Source organism: Gymnoscopelus braueri, assembly GCF_963280865.1.
Source record: "Gymnoscopelus braueri genome assembly, chromosome: 16".
NCBI classification, from domain to species: domain Eukaryota; kingdom Metazoa; phylum Chordata; class Actinopteri; order Myctophiformes; family Myctophidae; genus Gymnoscopelus; species Gymnoscopelus braueri.
Window position 1 is genome coordinate 32,805,927 of NC_137616.1, and position 21,113 is coordinate 32,827,039.

Consider the following 21,113-nt stretch of genomic DNA (forward strand, 5'->3'; position numbering starts at 1 on the left):
CACTGCTTCTGGCATTTGGACGCCACCATGACTTGACTGCTGGAACCCCTAATGCTGCACCCCACTGACCCGTGTGTTCAGCAGCAATAGAATCTTCCTGCTCTCTCCCCCTCAGGGCTGGCATCAGCTCTGCCTCTATTGTCACTGGTCTCTGGATCGGGTTAGCCGCAGCCAGTCCCATGGAAGCCCTGGGGCTGTCAGCCAACCACACAGAGCACAGAGCGTGCAGCCCACCATAGCTGCTCTATCAGGGCTGTGCAAAGCGAGAGTGAGAGAGAGGCCAGGGTTCAAAGTGCGTGCAGCAGCAGGGACTTAAGCTGCAGCTGTGGGTCAGGGGATTGGAGCTGATGTTCAACAGGCAGGGGTCCAAGCCAAGGGACTGGGGGCTATGGCTGAGGCACAGGTTAACCACTTAAACCCAATATACTTCCTTGTAGTCAACTGAGTAGCGAAACAAGCAGATATACAGTCTCACAGCGCTTGTTGCGACACGTTGTGAGCTTGTAGATTGTCTATTTTCGCAGAAAGTATAATGGCATGCCAAGATAGGTACACTAGGGTTCATGTGGGTAATGATAAAGTGCAGACTGTGAAGGACATGGCACAGTCTGTTTGTGGATGACAAACCCTCACTAGTGTTCCAGAGTTTTTCTAAAGCTAGCCGCAGACAACATTGAATCACTTGTTGTTAAAACATTTCAAGGCTACCAGAACTCATAAACTTCTTACACTCTCTACACTGGTAGAATATATTTGTCCAGAAATGTATTTTGCCTCTGTTTTATTCAAAAGTAGTTCACAGGTAGAGACACAAAAGCTCCAAACAAAGTTCTGGGGAGACATGAAAACTAAACAGAAAATGGAATTGAGGTTACCTTGCAGAGGTAGAATCAGTAGTCCAGTCCTATAAATGCAGTATAGTACTCTCCGCTCAGTGGGAGAACATTTTAAGTGTGCTTTTAACTTTTTCATTTTTCAACTCGTCTTCATTTCTCATCTATTTAATATCAAATGTGTAAGCCACACAAATCATTTTGCCTGTTAACACAAAATCTAATATCTCAGGAAACGTCCAAAAACATAAGAAGGTTACTGCATTCAAATGGATGGCTAAAGACTAGGCCAGACCCGACTATGTGGAAATAACTGCAAAGAGGAAGTGTAACTAAGGACCTCTACACACTGTACGATATTTGACCCGATTTGGCTCTCGGGGATATTCTTTGGTGATCGCCGAGAAAACCACCGATCTCAGTCCAGATCGGGCATTCCTCGGCGAGGTGTTGATCGCGCAGTGTGTAAGGTACTCAGAGAAGAAACACCCCGATAAATTGCGGTCGGCGAGCGGTTCCCGATAATTTTTACTTTTCTAGCATGTTGGATATTTGGGTTTGTCGGACCCGATGAGAGCCGTGCTACACCCAATCAGAGCAATTGGTAGAGTGAGCGAGCCTGCTAGACGATGGGGCTGTTTATTATTAGAGAGGAATAGGGCTTGCAGACAGAGAGAGAGAGCTGTATGTGTGTGTGTGTGTGTGTGTGTGTGTGTGTCGCACGTATTTTTCTCTGAACAGTATTGCCAGGTTTTGCGTGAGAAATAAGCAACCAGGTCTATGAAAACAAGCCCAACAAAAGTGACTATAGGCTGCATGAGCACTTTAAACCTATATACAAACTAGAAAAAGTGCTCCTCGGAGCACAGGTCTCCGCCAGGTCAGGTAGGTTATTTTGGCCTCCTAGTGGCGCTATAATAGGCCAATGTGAAAAGGGTGGCATTTATTCCTAGGCCGTGCATGGCAATCGGACACTGCATGCATGATTTGAAGCATTTTGTTCTAAAAATATGTTTTGCTAAATTTGACCTGCTGGTGGCGCTATAACAGGCCAATGTTAAAAAGGTGGCATTTGTTCGTCAACGTAGTGCAAATGTGCATTCAAAGTTTCACCGCAATCGGACGCTGCGTTCATGATTTGGTGCATTTTGTTCAAAACGGGACACTTCTGCAAACATGACATGTCAATGTTAGCCAATCAGGATGGAATATGAAAAATCAAACAGATCCGTACTGGATCACGTGACTATAGAGATCATGTGTACCGATTTGCGTGAAATTTGGATAACATTTGAAGGCTTAATATCAAAAAAATTGTTTTACATAAGTCTGCCTCCTGGTGGCGCTATAAAAAGCAAATGTGAAAAAGGCAGGGCAAAGGTTTTTCCTTGGCCTCTAGACTGTGTGCATACAAAGTTTTACACCGATTGGTGCAGTTATAGGTAAAAACACGAATCGGCCTGTTACAGCGCCACCATGAGGCTGATTTGAACATTTTCAAATGGCATTTCTTCCTCGGCCTAATGGGAATGTGTGTGCAAAATGTCACAGAAATTGCATGCTGTGTTCATGATTTGAGGCATTTTGTTCGAAACGGAGTACTCCTGCAAACTTTGAAAGCCAATTTTTGCCAATCAGGATGGAATATGAAGAATCTGAAATTAGCCGTTTCTTTTAATGACTATAGAGATACTGTGTACCGATTTGCGGGATTTTTGGCCAAAATCTGTAGGAGTACTGTCCAAAAATGTGTTTTGCAAAAAGCGGCCTCCTGGTGGCGCTATAACAGGCCCAGGTGAAAAATTGGGGCAGAGGTTCTGCTCTGGCATCAAGGGAGCGTGTGTGCACAGTTTCTCTGCGATCAAGCCAACGGTGCCGGAGATTAGCTGTACACAAAATGACAGAATGACGGACACACGGACGGACACACGGACACACACACGGACGGACGGACGGACAGGGGCGAAAACATACTCTCTCGCCATGCCTTTCGGCCTGGCGGAGACAATAAATAGCCGATCTACAAGCTCACAACGCGTCGCAACTATTTTCAAAGAAAAAAAGCAACATTAAGAAATAAAGCCAAATAAGCAACTACACTTTGGAAATAAGCTAAAAAGAAACGCAACCACCAATATTTTTTACAAGCAACTCGCTTATAATAAGCGGACATGGCAACACTGCTTCTGATCTGAATTGGACTCTGGTTGACTTTTGAAACGTTTGTTTCGGAGAGGGAGAGAGAGAGAGAGAGAAATACAGAGAAATTGAGAATTATTTAATGTCAATCATTAGCGTCCTGTCTCGGTCTCGCGCATATATCACGGGAGCCTTTCACGTTTTCGTGAGACGTTTGGAATAAAAACAAATTGTATTGGGTCGGGATCACATCGTGGTGAAATATCTTGCAATCAGTGAACCCCTGTCGCCGACCAATCAATCGTGCGAGAATCACAACGATATATTTAGCCCGATTTCAAGAGAGAAACTCGTGCAATGTGAAATGCTTAACGATATGTTCACTCGCCGACCATTTCAAATGTCGGGCAGTGTGTAGAGGTCTTAAAGCATTGCAGAATTCCAGCCATTGTCATATAGTTTCATATGTTTTTGGACTATAAAGCCTGATTTATGCATCGGCGACAAAGAGTCGTGCAACGTGTCGCTCAACAAAAACTATTTGTTTTGACACTTCTTTCAAAATACGTTATTTTTGTCAAGTGTCATGCCGCACAACACCTTGGCCTAAAGTATAAATCAGGCTTTATTCGAGTCCAGGGCAGGGTGAACAGAATAACTGTCAGGATAACATTCACAAGGTTCATAAACTGTCATTCACTTGTGGACTTTTACAGGTCATGGGCCATAATGTATGCCTGAACAAAAATCTGACTAATTGTTCGGTTAATAAGGTCAGTGGAAACATGCCTTTTGAGTGGTGCCACACAGAGTAATGGGGCTTCCAGCTGAACGACACAGCCAGAGAGGACGTGCCAGTGATGTTCGGGGAGGGCTCAGCCTAGTTTAGTATGCTGTATTGACACCAGCTGCCCTGCCCTACTCTGGAGGCCTGGCCCAAGTGTTCCATCCTCCTGCCCAAAGCAGGGCTGCAATCCCTGGAAGACTGGAAGAATCCCTTCTCTCATGACCTTCTGGCTCATCAACCTAAACCTGCCACAGTGGCTCATGTTGTGTAATCGTATTGGAACTGGCCTTTGTCACACATAAGGCTTCACTGCAGTCTGACGCTTGCTTTGATGAATCTAGAACGTAAATGTTTTGAAAATTCTACAGTGTAAATTCTGCATTTCTACCTCAGCGCTGAAATCAAGTGAAGAAAAAAGGTAAATTGTGCAGTCATCCTAGATGGCTCTCTCTTATTTTGCTGCTGTTCCAGCCCCAAGAGGCTTTCTGAGATACCACCTGCAGTAAAACCTGCTGCATCCAGGCTGCAAGGCTAATGGCACTCATGACTCTTCCCAGGACAAGCCAGGGCCCTGTGTGCTTGTAGTTTCCTCAATTCCTGTCTTGATAGGTAACTGTCTGGAATTAACATAAAGTTGAACACCCTGCAAAACGGTCAAAATGGACAGTGATCAGAAAACATGTTCAATATAATAATATATACATACTGTAAGTTCTAGCTGGAAGAATATTGTACAGTCTAGATAGCAGTTTAAAACTGTAAACGTATTACATTATCAAGCACCCAACCGATTCTGCAAATTTAGCATCCATTCCTCATCAGCAACTGCCGATGAGGCAGATAATACTTTTAACACTAAATCTAGCTTTAACAAAAAAAAGTCCTCTGAGCACAGACTTCTGCCAGGATGCGGGTTGCCTGCATGGCTGTGTCGTAGGGTGCAGCCGTCAGAACCACATAGAGTTTGTCCGACCGACCACCACTGTTCACCGTTCTAATGGCCAGAAGTGAAAGCGGTTTTGGAGGTGTGCTCTAGGCCCCTCAACATGCAATGCAATTCACATGGATTAAAGCAAAATAAAAACTCACGATAGGAAAATTTCGTTTGGCCAAGTCATTGCCGACCCTGTCCATCATCATGCTGGCTTCTATGGAATCCAAATGACTGATGAATCCATTAATTAATATTTGGTCCACCCCCCCTCCCCAAAATCTGTTTTATGAGTGAAGCTCAGGTTGCCCGAGGAAGAGAATTGCTGTGACTCAAAACACATTGCCAAGTAGTTGTAAAGAGTATTTGAAACTTTTCTAGTTCTTATTTTCTATTGTGTGCAATACAGTACAACTACACTTGCCTTGTCTTACAGGTCAAGGATAGGGCTTTTGCAAAACAAACTGTTTCTGGTGTCAGCAAAAACTCCCTGAGGGGAAAGCATTTGTAGGTGGTAGAGAAGAAAGGACTGGAGGTTTGGCAGTTGGGAATTAAAGCATGAGCACATAGTAATAAAATCCTGTTAACCACTGAAGCCCTAGATATACCTTGTCCTGCGGCAGCTAATACTGCATGTACTGCTGGGCAGTGCTTTGGAAAATAGCAGACCTACAAACTCACAACGCATCAAGCTTGTAGATCAGCTATTTCTGCCGTTTTCAAATATTTTCTTTTTGACACAATAGTCTATAATTATATTCCTATAATAGGGACGACAGGTTGATCCTACAATCGTAATATACAATAAAGACAACTCCTAGTCTGTTCTCATGCATTTCCCTCCTCAGGGGGTTGGCCAATAGATCTGACATTGCACATACACCTATGGCATTGAGCATTGCCATAGCCTATGCAGGGACTGACAAAGCTGATGTTTCACTTTCCCCAAGCTGTTTATTGGCATTTTTGTAAACCCTGTCACTCAGTTAAGACTGTGCTCATCCATTCACATATATTTTTTCTTCTCAGTGAGGAGTTGACAAGTCTGAAATTGCACATGGGCATCAGCCATTGGCATGAGTGACAAAGCCGATTTAGCAAGGCATAGACTGATGAAGTAGATTTTTCACTTTTTGCTTTAAAATTGTGAACTCTATCCATTCTCATGGGTTGGCCATTGGCATATGCAAGGAGCGACAAAGCAGATTTCTCACTTTTTAAACATTTAAGCTGTTTTTAGCATTTTTATAGGATCTGTAGATAGATACTTGTATTACTTTATAAATCCCAGAGAGATATTCAGGTATCTCATAGCTCATTCAGGCGCATACGTTTAGTTAGAAAACACAACACAAAAGGGCTCAACAACAACATTTTATATTTAATCTGCATAAACTGTAAAACATTTTTTTTTGTTTTAAACTTCTCAAATAATTACTATTTTCCATGGTATTTGCTGTAATCAGATATATCAGTATGCAGTTATACCACACAAATATATTTACCGTATGAACTTTTATAGAAATTAAGCTATTATTATATATAAGGCGATCGGTCTGTCGCGCGCGTTCTTAAATTAATGTTCTTAAAATGTTTGGCCCACCATCTAATGGCTTAGCGGCTAAACTTACTTGCGGACACCTAGACTTGTCTCTTGAGATGCTCTGTGGTGTGTTCTATTTTCTTGACTCAAGATTCCCTGTCTAGACAAGAATTAACTAGAATTCATTGCTGTCAGAGTACAGAGTTGTGCTATTACACAGACAGACAGATGCAGAAATATCCATGTTTGGGCATAAAAGGGACACAGACGGACGGGTACAACGCGTACTCTGACAACGAGTACGTCATAAAAAATCACTTATATCGCCTTTAAATAAATAATTATTCATTTAATCCTGTTCTGAGTTATGATAAGTGAGGACATTTACTGTAAATGGCCGTGATTTGACGTGATTTGACAAAATAAAAAAAATTCCCTCCAAAACTGTATTCCGTTTTGTCGCTTCTGCACTCTACAAGACATTCACCTGTTGAACCCTAACATAGGCCTACTCTGTCTGCATCAAACATGAAAAAACAACAAGATTTCCACATAACAATAGAGTTCAATAGCCATGGGATATTAGCTCATTTATATCGCGCCATTAGACACTAGCTTGTGGGGATGTCACAGTGATATTTAGCCTGCTTTATGGAAAGTGATGAATAGAGAAATGTTTGATGAGTCACACAGCAGATCTGTCACGGCTGACAGAAATGTCAACCAATGAATCAGCCTGCAGTCTCTCACCAGGACACATTTATTGCTGTCAGACAGCTAATGTGTTGTTAGATGGAACATGGGTATGTGTTCAAAGATATAAATGTGTCATTAAATACTGCACGCAGATGACATTTGTAGGCTAGTAGCTGCAGTATTTAGTAGCCAAGCTACTTCAGCCAAGCAATTTCATGATTTTAGGGGCAAGGCCACTTGGCCTTTGGCGTTGTCAATTGTTTGAGGGCACAAACGTCAAATGCCGGAGCAGCAAGGCCATCAAATAAATTAATGATTTTAAGTCCACATTAATTCTGAACTGAACTTGAGGGTTAACGATGATACAATGTTTTATACATAGCATGAAATAAATAAATACATAGAAATAGCAGTTTATTTTACAAAATAGGACACACTGAGGGTTCACAGTGGCTATGGCCTTCATGAAATACCTGCCCTATAGACATGCTATCTCAATTTTTCACATCTACACAAATCTGAGAGCGCAAACGTCAAGGTAGTTTGTGTTCTTTTCCACAGTGTCATATTAGCGCTTGTTACCAAAGCGGTCTAGTTCAACATGCTGCCCTTTTTTTGGTTATTTTGTATTCATTCAGTACCAACAAGGTTTGGATGTGTTAGCTAAATCATTTGAGAAAAATGTGGGGTGGAAGTACTTCCTTTGCAAAGTTTAGCACTGATTGCTGCAGCGATTTCCGAGATTACCCAGAACACGCAGACAGACAGACAGACAGACAGACAGACAGACAGACAGACAGACAGACAGACAGACAAAAATAGATATCCATCATTGGAAAATGTCTATTCTAATCTAGTTATGGATTATAGCAAATTTGTAATTATTATTTGGGTTTATAGGGCAAAAAAATATTTTACTCTGAAAGTGTTCAAGTGAACATTTTCTAAGTTAAATTAACCCTCTATGTACCTTTCCCGTGAGTCTATGGCTATTGATTTCTGCTGTTTCATTTGGTCTTGATATAGAGTGAAAAAGTGTAGAAATCTCTCTCCAATCATTTATTAATATGAAGTGATGCAAGACAGGAGAAACCAGGCTCTAAGAGCCTAAATATTTACACCAAAACCCACTCAGAAGCCAGGCTCGACTCCAGAGAGCTGAGTGAGTTCTGTTACAACATCACAAAGAGCATTGGACAGAGCAGAAATCATCAGTCAGAGTAAATCATTGACAGGCTAGTCAGCTGACCCAGGACCATATAACAGTACAATCGCTGCCAAGCTGTCTTCTGTGAAGAAGACCCTGATGGTAAGTGCATGTGTTGCAACTTTTTTTCAAAAGCAGCTACTGAGTGTTATCTTTGATAAAATTCCTATCTGGATGTTTAGAAGAATTTGTAACGAGTTGATGTTTAGAAGAATTGGTCATTGTAAAATGTTTGATTATGTGTGAGAGCAGTTAACAGATTAAGTAATACAACTGCTTGTCCCCTGCTGGCTAATTTAAACTATTTTGCATTCATCCTGTGTTATGGAAAATACAGGTAATTCGTAAAGATATTTCAGGTCCTCCTGCAAACAGATTTTCTTCTCATAATTTGACTAAAGTATCTCATTACTGCAGCTCATGGTTTACACACTGTCATGATTTATGACCTTTTATCTGCTTGACCCAGTACACACATGTGCATCTACGTAAGCATATTGATATCCGTGATACGATGACCATCAACTACTTTATAATTTTTTTTACCTTTACCAATATAGATTAAGAAATAAGGAATACAATCCTTTTAATTCCTCCTGTCTCATCTTCACAGGTGATAAAGATGCGTGGCTTTTCTAGTTGTGCGTTCGCGGCACTGTTGGCCGTGGCTTTGGCCATGCCACACGACGGAGACCACATGGGTCACACAGGGAAGGTGTTCCACCACCTCCACCACGGCCCCGGCGCGGCCCACAACCACGACGGGGAGGACATCTGCCTCAAGTTGTCTCCCCCGAACGCTGACTTTGCCTTTGCCCTCTACAAGAACCTGCGTGCCAAGGCTGCCGCCGGCGAGAACATCTTCTACTCCCCGCTGGGCATCGCAACCGCCCTTGCCATGCTGGCCACAGGAGCCGCAGGTGACACCCACAGCCAGCTGTTCGGCGCCCTGGGCTACGACGCTCCTAGCATGACGCAGGCCCAGGTGAACGAGGCGTACGAGCACCTCATTCACATGCTCGGTCACCAACGCGACGCCCAGCAGCTCGACGTCGGCAACGCCGTGGCCCTGCGCCAAGGCTTCAAGACCGCAGAGAAGTTCCTTGCGGACATCAAGCACTTCTACGCCGGCGAGGCCTTCGACGTCGACTTTGCCAACGAGGCCGGAGCCGTGGCCCAGATCAACAGCTTCATCGCTAAGAAGACCGGGGACAAGATCACAGACCTGCTGACCTCCTTGGACCCCGACACCGCCATGGTGCTGATCAACTACGTCTTCTTCAGAGGTAGGAGATGCATCACAAGCATTCGTGTACAACAAACTCATTAATGCAGACGTACTGTACACAACAAGCTTGGATTGATTGCCTGCTTGGTTGTTGTTGTGTGTAGTTTATATACCTTGGCAACTGCATGTCATGAAAATCCTCCCGGCTCTCAGACAACATCTAAACCGTGGTGGTGACTGGTGCATCGAACGTCTGTTGGTAAACATAATTAGTTTTTTTTATAAAGGATATATACAGTGCATGAGACAGGGCAACAATGCACCAGTATTACCTCCATATGCCCTGCAAACAGATATAAACATGATATATGATGTTTATGGATTATACTGAAATCTATTTGACTTATATTACTCGCAGTCTCTATAATTTATCTTCCCTCCACACAGCAAAATAAATAATGGTAATAATAAAAACAAACCCATGATAGTCAATATTTGCTCTCTTATACAGTGCAATTCTCACTGTTCATTTATCCATTTGTAGAGACTGTACAAAGTGAACAAATGTAACCAAATTAGACCCCCCAAGTGTCCATTTGGCTACATTTGTATACACTCTGTGAGTAAAATTAACACCAGCATTAAATGTGGCCTCATGCAGGGAAGTGGGAGAAACCATTTGAGGCCTCGCAGACATATAAGGACGACTTCAAGGTGAGCGACACCTTGACGGTCCAGGTGGACATGATGAAGAGGACCGGCCGCTACGAATTCTACCAGGACCCGACAAACCAGACCTCCGTCATCATGCTGCCCTACAAGAGCAACACCTCCATGATGGTCGTGCTGCCTGAGGAGGGCAAGCTGCAGGAGTTGGAGGCGTACATCAGCAAGGAGCACATCAGAAACTGGCACGACTCCCTCTTCAGGAGGTAAAAGGGTTAGGAATTGCTTTTCAGTAGGGGAGTAGCCTGATATACACTGTAAAATCCTGAGGCTTTAAGAGTGTACAAATGGACATGTAAAAGCAGCGGTTCTCAAACATTTTCATGTCTAGGGCCCCAAATTGACGCAGACGCCCATTTGAAAGGTTGTTGTGGCAGGGACCCCCTTAATGGAAGATTTGTCAACTTTTTGAAAATCTCCCCCACACACACACACACACACACACACACACACACACACACACACACACACACACACACACACACACACACACACACACACACACACACACACACACAAAAGTCTCCTCTTTCCACCCACTTATCTTTTTATAAATTTTCCTCACTAATGCTCATTATAGCATGCACAATTTCCATCCACTCACTCAGCATCTCATGGGCTATGAACAGGTCAGAAACCTACGTACCAATGACCTCATCGATGGGGATTCCAAACAAAAGTTAGCACGCTGAAATAGAAGCCATTGTTCTTGCACTAATACAATAAAATAATAATATAATGATAAAAAAATAAAAAGTTCAGCATCTTGTTTGAAATGATCAAACCTGCCTGGTCCTTTAAGTCTTTAAACTGTTACTCATTTAACTTGAGACCCCCTGGAACCCCCTCGATGAGCTCTGGCGGTCCCTGAACTCTTCTTTGAGAACCAGTGCCAAAAACGGTCTATTTGGTTACATTTGTCAACTAAATTATATTGTGTATGCATGAGTCAGCCACCAGTTTGTTCAGTTAAATATACAAACCTTATGTGTATAATGTATGGATGGACTAAGCACTTTCTCAGTTGCCACCACCCTCTCAATGGAACTCACTCTGAACCCACATCAAATCAGCCCCACCCTCTCTTCTTTTAAAACTAACCTCAAAAGTCAACCCAAGCTTATCCTGTTCATATTTTGTAATCCCATTTTCTGTATTATTTTTGCTGAGTGTTTGTTGGCATTTAGACCGTATAGCTTGTATTTTTATTTTTATTTGTTTTACTTCAACAAATGGCATAACACTGACTCCACTGAATTCTATGTGTGCTCCAGCTCGGTGGATCTGTTCCTGCCCAAGTTTTCCATCTCAGCTTCTGCCTCCCTGGAGAACACATTGAAGGAGATGGGCATCACCGATGCTTTCCAAGATACCGCTGATTTCTCCGGCATCTCTGTGGAGCCAAGGGTCAAGGTCTCCAAGGTATGACAGACCGATTTATGGTTCAATACAGGACAAAAATGCCTTGTGATCTATGTGGAAATAATGGCTGTATGAGAAGAGTTGCAAGTCTTTGCAATATCTGAAACTGTATAAATGGTGGCAAAGCATGAACAGTTTCAGAATCATGTACTTGCAGAGTTATGCTTAATTTATCATCTGTCCTATATGATGTCTTTCTTGTAGATCGACTATTCTACTTCCATTGTACAACAAAGTATAAATCAGGATTTAGATGCTAAAGTAACAAGCGTCCGACATAGCTTTTCACCACATCTTCCTGGTTCTTCTACAGGTGTCCCACAAGGCCGTTCTGAGCGTGGATGAGACGGGAACGGAGGCGGCAGCCGCCACCACCATTGAGATCATGCCCATGAGCATGCCAGACACTATGAAACTCAACAGGCCCTTCCTGGTCTTCATCCTGGAGCACTCCACCAAGAGCATCCTCTTCATGGGGAAGATCAGCAATCCTAATGCTGCGTAAAAGGAATGAGTCAAGAAGATGCCGTCACCTGGATCCTGTCAAAATCACTCTCATCAGGGTATAGATTTAAATCTGAGAATGTGAACATTTAACCGTAAGTGTCCTCTTTCTCAGAGTTAAATTAACACTGTATTTCACTGTGTACCAATTTCTGTGCTAAACGTGGTTGTCCTTTGGTTATAATCTGAAGGTATATAGTTTTAGATTTTTCTTAAATAGCTCTATATTCCCATAGTATTCATTGCTATGTAGTGTGTTTGTTTAGTAACCGAGTCTCCCTGTCTATCCAGCTGTTTAGTAAACAGAAAATACATTTTCAGATTGGGATACCAATTTGACCCTATCAGGACAGAGAGCTCATATAGTATAAACAAATTACATTGGAAATGATTAAACAAAAGGATAGGAACACTTTAAATTATGTCTCTCCTAATTGTATGAAATTGGTGATCCACCTGAACATTTTCTGTTTACTAAAGAGCCGTAGAGAGACGCAGAATCAAATCAGAATATAGAGCTTTACCTTATAACGAAACATTTAAAAAAAAAATACTTTTATTGCAAGATATTCAGGTTTACATTTTATATTTGCATTTCCTTTCTTATTTTCTTGTAATTAATTACACATCAATTACACACATTGTTTTAACCCAAAAATATAATTTACACCTTTAATTGAAATCACAATGTGAAGAACATCAAGACAGCTTTAGCAATAAAAATCTACCATTTTGTCAAACTAACTGAGAAGTTGTTACACAAACATCAAGTGTGTGCGTGCGTGCGTGAGTGAGTGCGTGTGTTTGTGTGTGTACATGTTTTTTACTTTCATGTTGAAAAGTTGATGGCTTCATTTTGGGATAGTAATTATATTATGCAACTACCCCCTTTTAGAATGAGTTTTCATCACATCTGTTCATTTCCCAAATGCCCACCTATTCAGACTTGCTAATAATGAGTTTCATGCAGTACGAAGGTGTTGATTTCCATTTTCTTCTTTCAAACTGCAGGAAGGACCTTTGTTTGCATCCAATAAAATATTTGCTTGGTTAATAAAAGCTAAAACCCCAAACACAAAGTGATTGTGTAACATTTTAATTTTTTTTCAGTGTGAGACAAAATACACAGCAAGATACCATAGAATGGTTATTCATTTGATCTCGGGTGCGTGCGATCTCGGGTGCGTGCACACAACTTAACTGATTGGCAGAGCTTCGCTTAACGTTTGTGCTGAATAGCCAATACAAATGGAAGGACTTCCGTCGTTCCCGACATGCATGGCCCCCAAGTCCTATAGTTTTTCTAATTGCCTAAATATTCTTCATTTAGGTTTGAACTCTTATAAATCAGTTCTTTCTCAATCCAACGCTTGCAACATGTGTGGCTGAAAAGGAAGCTCGACTCGTTTATTCAGATGATTCACACTAACCCGACTTCTCTCCCCTTTGACCTGTCAACAGAGACAAGTTGCTGCTGTGCAGTTTACACAATCACTGCATGTCGCCACTAACAGTACCTGAATGAGCAGACATGCAGTACTGTAGATAGTAGACAACACATGACTCAGGACAGAGATAAGGGTGATGACAAATGGTTGAGTTAGGAGACCGGTTGGGTAACTTGTTTAAGGAGCACTTCACCCATTTTCAAACTCATCTTCATTATAAATGTCCTCACTAATATAAGATGGCACATCTACTCACTCTGTGTCTCATTGGTGGACTATGCACAGTTCAGAAACCTGCCCACCAATGACATCATCAATGGGGATTCAAAGCTAATAGAGACTACACAGCCTTTCTCTTCCTAGACAGTTGGCATGCTCGAAGAAGCCATTGTTCTTGCATTGATGATAATAATAATGCATTGATAATAATAAATAAAAAGGTAGGCAGGTTTCTGAACTGTCCACAGCCCTCCTCTGAGACACAGAGCGAGTAGACAGTAATTGCATGGCACCATCTTATAATGAGTAATTGACAAAGCACTAACTAAAAGCACAAAATTATAAGAAAATAGATTGAAAAACTGAAGTTGTCGTTTAAATGTGCTGAAACAAGAGTGTTCCAAAATAATGTGTTGCTGTATTGAAATTAAATATATATTTTTTTTACCTGAACATCATTCCCTAATTATCCAATTACATAAGTTTCCTACTTTCTATTAAGAATGGAAACAAACCAATAGCTTAATTTTATTTCTGGAATTAATTTCCTGGAGACGTGTACTTTATTAAAACTGGATATTTATAGTGGATTAACCGTAAAATGCCAACGTTTTAAAAAACATTGATCAGATATTTTGAACCCATTTCATCTCTTTTTAATTTGAATTTAGATCCCTAACACCGGTTTTAGCCCTCTACTTATCGTAGCCTGGGACAACACTTGTAAACCTGTGACAATTAAATTGAATTGAGTACTTACTTGGGCTAGAGCCCTCTAGTGGGTTTAAGGGATATGGCCACTTGTATGGTGCAGCCTGTGGTTGATTCTGCTCTGAAGAATTAATCAAATAAGAGCATTTAAACATAAGACATGAACAATTATTGTGCAACAACAGAAAAGCTCATTTATAGTGTGTGTGTGTGTGTGTGTGTGTATGTCCTCCCCTCTTTTTCTGTGATGCATTTCATAACTTCCCATACCAACTAAATTAGATCCCTCAGATCATAAAAGCATAGTGATGTTACCAGAGAGTTATACCATCAACTCGAAACAGCACTGTTTTGCTTAATAAGCATTTAAAGCATATTTTTAATTGGTGCTTTATGAAACATGTGTTTGGTATCAAAAGGAAAATGAACGTCTTCTGATCTTTAGTTTTACATGTCTTGCATCTCTTATCAGATGAATTCAGAAAAACCCCTGGGACTCCTATTTTTCCTTTTTTCCCAGCTCCTTTTTCATAGATGGTTTCCCCAATTATGCTTGCCTATTTTCACTTATTCTTACTCATGTAAACCACATGTTACCATGGCCTTGCTGTGATGTCTTTACCAGAGACAGAGAAAATCTGTCTGAAAGATACATTTGGATAGATCCATTAAAAAAAATGGTTCAAAAAGAATAAATTAACAAACCCTAACCCTAACCCTGTAAGATGAAAGTTTATAAAAGGTACAAGTAATCATAAGGGTATACTACTTGACATATTTAAAGGCCTTTTAATTTCATGCAATGGCAAATACTGAACATTTTGCAAGGTCTAATGATTGAATGTGTTATGTGATTATTTGCATCTCTTTTCCTCGATCAAAATGACACTGCTCACAGTCTACACACATCTACAATGATCATGAGCAGTTAATTTTCTAAAAGTGCTATTTATCACAAGACTGGCAGTATGAATGGGTGTGTATGTGACAAAGCAGCTGTAACACAACATTGTGAAATATCAAAGTGCTGGGGATGAATATTAACAGCAGACATTAAAATAAAAATGAAACAGAAGAACCTGCACACCATCTTCGTTTGCTCCCAACAGAGAAAACGTGTATTATTAAAAAGGCAATGTTTGAGTGGTAGCACCACAAATATATACACAAACAAGGGGTCTACAGCAACCACTCACACAAACTCCAACCAGCAACCACTCACACAAAAGCATTTATATTTGAATAAATGCTCTCATTTCAATCAATCTGTACAATCATTGAATACACAAATTACTCAATACAATACAAAATGACAGTGGATAATCACAATTTAAACAAACTCATCAACACTTCAAAACATCTCAATAACAATAAAATAAATTCAGAGTACTCCTCATGACAAATGTCAACTTTGCCACCTCAATCCAGGCAGAGGATTAATGCGTAGAGCCTGGGAGTGGAGAAATGGAATGCAAAGCAACAGAGCAACTATCCATTTGATTACAATATCACATTAAGTAAAAATGTATCGGTCCCCTTGGTGTTAAGGTTTGTAGTGTGTATATCCAACATGCTGTTTAAGTAGAAGGTCATGGTTGCCCCCTCTCTTAGTAGGCGAACTTGCTCAATACCAGTGAACCAAAAACTGGAAATATCATGTTTAAAATCCTTCAAATGAGCTGCGACGGGTTAATCCCGATCGTTTGTACGATTTGAACTTTTATGTTCACTGTTCCTCTGAGTTGTCTGGACGTTTTCTTCTACATAACTGGAGGCCACCCAGATGAAATTGATGTGAGATCAGGTAATGGAAAATGACACTGTGCTTCTATTTCAATACATCACACAGCACGTTATTTTTGAACTGTCATTTAAAGAACCCATCATTAGTGGAATACGCCTCTGAAAAATCACAACCTACGCCAACTCTCAGATCTCTCCACTTTGCTTATTATTTCCACTCTGAAAAATGATCAAATGTGTTATGCTCACGCAAATCCTACCGTGTGAGAACATATGAGGGGGCCATCTATAATGCAACATCGGACCAGGGGGTCGGCTCAGTTGGTTCAGAGTGCTACTGTTAAAGACACCAACTTTTGCCCGGATCTCTCAGAATGACAGCTAAGGAGAAGGAGAAGAGTTATACCTACTTGAACCCTATTTACTAGCATCCTATACTGGGTGGAACATTCTGCATAAATAGCAGATCTACAAGCACACAACAAGTCGCAATGTGATACATTGCAAGCTTGTAGATCGGATATTTTTGGTGAAGAGATTTGGTGTAGAGGGAGAAAAGAGCAGACCAATTACAGAGCCGACCCTGGTCAACTAAGTATTAGTGTACTAAGTATAGCTAAGTATAGGTTAATGGGTTTAGCGGTTGAGATAACTTTTTAAATTAATATTAATATTTTATTAAATAAGATCTATCTAGATGGATGTAGATACATTGTTGTGAGCTTGTAGATCAGCGAATAGCGGAAGTAAGCTATACCATAGGGCTTAAAGGTATAGTACACCCAAAACATGACTTATTTCCTATCAATTACACACCCCATGAAGCCTTGAATTCATGGAGTTTTTTTTGTTTTTGTCGCATTCCTAAGCAAATAATTTGATGACCGGCGGAAAGATGCTAATGTCTCCGGTAGGAGGCTCAAAGTTGACACTTTGAGTCTCCTACCGGAGCCACCGCTGGTCATCAAATTATTTGCTTAGGATTGTGACAAAAAACAAAAAATATCCATGAATTCAAGGCATTTTGGGGTAAACTATCCCTTTAAGTGATTAATGCATATATATATATATACACACACACACACACACACACACACACACACACACACACACACACACACACACACACACACACACACACACACACACACACACACACACACACACACACACACACACACACTCTGCATACAATCTATTGCATATTATTCCTCTGCCATCGGTGTATGAATGTGTGTGTGAATGGGTGAATGTAATGCACAATCTATGTAAAGAGCTTTGGATAAAAGCGCTAACATATAAATGCACCATTTACCATTTACCATTTACACACACGCACACACACACACACACACACACACACACACACACACACACACACACACACACACACACACACACACACACACACACACACACACAATTCAATTCAATTCAATTCAAAGGGCTTTATTGGCATGAGAAAACATACGTTTACATTGCCAAAGCAGAAAGCATAATACAACAATACAGCAATACAATCAAAACAAAAAATATGTACATTTGAAAGTCAGAATCTTCAATAGATCAATTTCTATGTACCAAGATCACTGGGTGTAGTTATAGTGCCGGAATATACCCAATGATTAGTCTTTAGGGTGGTTGTGTTCCGTTTGATATCCTTTTCCTATCACAGCAACTCACGAATCTTGCTGCTGTGTTTGCACATTGTTGTACTTCGCCCAGCAGATATGGGAGTTTTTTGTCATTGGTCATGTTTTCAAAATCTCCGTGTGTGGTTGTAATCTGTGGGAAGTATGTGTCTCTGATGTCTTGGTACAATGGACAGACGGTTAGGAAGTGTAGCTCGGTTTCCACTTCATTTTGTGTGCAGTGGGTGCATAGTCTGTCTTCTCTCGGGATACAGGTCTGCCTGTGACGACCTTTCTCGATCGCAAGACTGTGCTCACTGAGTCTGTACCTAGTTAAGATTTTTCTTTGTTTTGGGTCAGTCACGGTGCTCAGGTATTCTGCCACTGCGTATTCTCTGTTTAGGGCCAGATAGCATTCTAGTTTACTCTGCTTTTGTGTTGCTTCTTTCCAGTGTGTCAGGTAGTTTTCCTTTTGCTGTTTTATAATTTGGTTTAGTCCAATGGGTTTTCTATCTCGTGGCTCTGTTTGTGTTTGTGCCCGGAGTTCCAGGGCCAGCTGGCTGAGGGGGCATCTCTCTAGGGTTTCGCTGTGTGTGAGTGCCTTGTTATGGAGTGCATCTAGGTCGCTTTCTTTTAGGTGGTTGTAGAACTTAAGTGCTCTCTTTTTTATTTTGATAATTAGTGGGTATCGTCCTAATTCTGCCCTGCATGCATTATTTGGTGTTTTTCGCTGGGTACGGAGAATGGATTTGCAGAATTCTGTGTGTAGGGTCTCGGTTTGGTGTTTATCCCATTTTTCAGGGTCATGGTTTGCTAATGGTCCCCAGATCTCACAACCATAGAGGGAAATTGGTTCTATCACAGAGTCCAGTATTTTAAGCCAGGTTTTAATTGGGATGTCTATTTTGATGTTTCTTTTGATAGCATAGAATGCCCTTCTTGCCTTGTCTCTCAGGTCCTTTACAGCTTGGTTGTAGTTCCCTGTGCTGCTGATGTTTAGGCCAAGGTAGGTATAGTTTTTTGTTTGTTCTAGTGGGATTGTATTTAGGAAAAATTGATGGTTTTGGCGGCTGGATCTTTTTTGAAATATCATGATTTTAGTTTTAGTTAGGTTCACTGTCAGGGCCCATGTCTGGGAGAATTTGTGTAGGAGATCAAGTTGCTGCTGTAGTCCTTCCTTGGTTGGAGACAGCAGCAGCAGGTCATCTGCAAAAAGTAAGCATTTGATTTCTGTGTTTGCCAAGGGGATGCCTGGAGCTGTGGACTGTTCTAACGTTTTTGCTAATTCGTTGATATATATGTTGAAGAGTGTTGGACTCAGGCTGCATCCCTGTCTAACTCCTCGGCTTTGGGGGAAAAAGTCTGTGTGCTTTTCGCCTATTTTAACTGCACATTTGTTGTTAGTGTACATTGATTTTATGATGTCATAGGTTTTCCCCCCAATGCCACTCTCCAACAGTTTGTACATCAGACCCTCATGCCAAATTGAATCGAATGCTTTTTTGAAGTCGACAAAGCAGGAGAATAATTTGCTTTTGTTTTTGTTTAATTGGTTGTCAATTAGGGTGTTTAGAGTGTAAATGTGGTCTGTTGTGCGATATTTTGGTAGAAAACCAATTTGTGATTTGCTCAGGACATTGCTTTCTGTGAGGAAGTTTAGAATTCTGTGGTTGAGGATCATGCAGAGGATCTTTCCGAGGTTGCTGTTTACACAGATCCCGCGGTAGTTATTTGGGTCATATTTGTCTCCACTTTTGTGGAGTGGCGTTATCAGCCCTTGATTCCATGTGCTGGGGAAGATCCCAGAGCTGAGCACGATATTTAGGAGTTTTAGTATGGCTATTTGGAATTTGAGGTCGGTGAATTTGATCATTTCATTTAGAATACCGTCCGCCCCGCAGGCCTTCTTGGTTTTAAGTGTTTTTATTTTGTCTTGTAGTTCTTTTAGGTTGATTTGGGAATCTAGTGGATTCTGGTAGTCTTTTACGGCTGACTCTAGGTTTTGTAGTTTATCTTTTATTTGTTTTTGCTCTTTGTTCTTCTCGATTGGGCCAAAGAGGCTAGAAAAATGGTTCACCCATATATCTCCATTTTGGATGGGTAGTTCGTCCTGTTTTAGCTTATTAAGTCTGTTCCAGTTTTCCCAGAAGCTGTTTGTCTGTATGGAATCCTCGATATCTTGCAGTTGGTTTCTAACATGTTGATCTCTTTTTTCTCTTACTGTTTTCTTGTATTGTTTCAGTGTTTCCCCATATTGGTCTGTGATCTAAATGTCCCATTTAGATCACACACACACACACACACACACACACACACACACACACACACACACACACACACACACACACACACACACACACACACACCAGTTAGAGTACGTACTACCTCTACCACAAGGTGGCACTGTTGTGGCACAACAGAAAATGGCAGCAAAAGACAGTTTAGTGCACCTGGCCGTTTTCCAGTTATGGTTCAACTCGTTGGTATATTTCAGATCCAAATTATGGCAAATCCACCTGTGCGTTAATTGGCCCAATTTACATAGTGAAGTGAAATGAGCTGAACATCTGAAAGGTCATGTAATTTCACTCTCTCTTTTCATCAGTTAATGCTTGAGCTCTGCACCACAAAGCCACCAATTTCAAGCAATTCTAGCTTAAAAGATTGTATGAACTTGGACAGCACAAAGTATTTTCAGAAGAAAAATAAAGAAAAATCCAGGGTCTAAGGGTCTAATCTCTGTCAAGAACTCTATGAGATCATAGATTTCCATGCTAGCTCCTTCTAGTTTTGTGGGAGGCTTGTTTTATTAATGCATGTCTCAATTAAATGATGCAAGATGAAGGGAAAAACTGTTTAGAACTGTGGTTTGGAGTGGACTTAGAGCCTCAGGGTCAGGCACTAAATTTAAGAGTTTATTTTCTTAAGAACAACCTTCCAGTCTTGGTATAGCAGTTAACCAGACCCCATGAGCTCTGTGGGGGATATTGTCCCATTTAGATCAAAACATAACTGTCCGCAATGACGCAACTGTGGACACGGGTCAGGGAAGTTAAACAATAATCTAATACTAGCCCGGCTGACAAAGAATTTACGGCATGCACTCATTGCACTGTGAAAGCATCAGCGTCTTAATTTAACTCCGATGGTGTAAGTAATGGACCCAATTAGACCCGTAACGGTTCATTCTGAGCATTTAAAAAAAATGGAACCAAATGGATTCATAATTTTACACTCCGAGTTAAATCAACACAGAGGACTTTGTGTACATATGCATAACTTAGTTAAATATGCATCAAAAGCCAAACAAACTAAGGCATAAGTGAAAGGCTTGGCTGACAGAAA

The 21,113-nt window shown here is 41.0% G+C and overlaps 1 protein-coding gene across 1 annotated transcript; it reads left to right on the forward strand.

Moving 5' to 3' along the window:
* Positions 1–8,758: 8,758 nt before the first annotated feature.
* On the forward strand, positions 8,759–12,033 carry LOC308103393 (alpha-1-antitrypsin homolog; the record flags this gene model as incomplete). The annotated part of the gene is made up of 4 exons (XM_080453349.1): positions 8,759–9,422; positions 10,026–10,296; positions 11,365–11,512; positions 11,826–12,033. The coding sequence occupies 4 exons, from the start codon at positions 8,759–8,761 to the stop codon at positions 12,015–12,017; spliced, it is 1,275 nt and encodes a 424-aa protein (XP_080309475.1). The 3' UTR covers positions 12,018–12,033.
* Between the last annotated feature and the right edge of the window lie 9,080 nt (positions 12,034–21,113).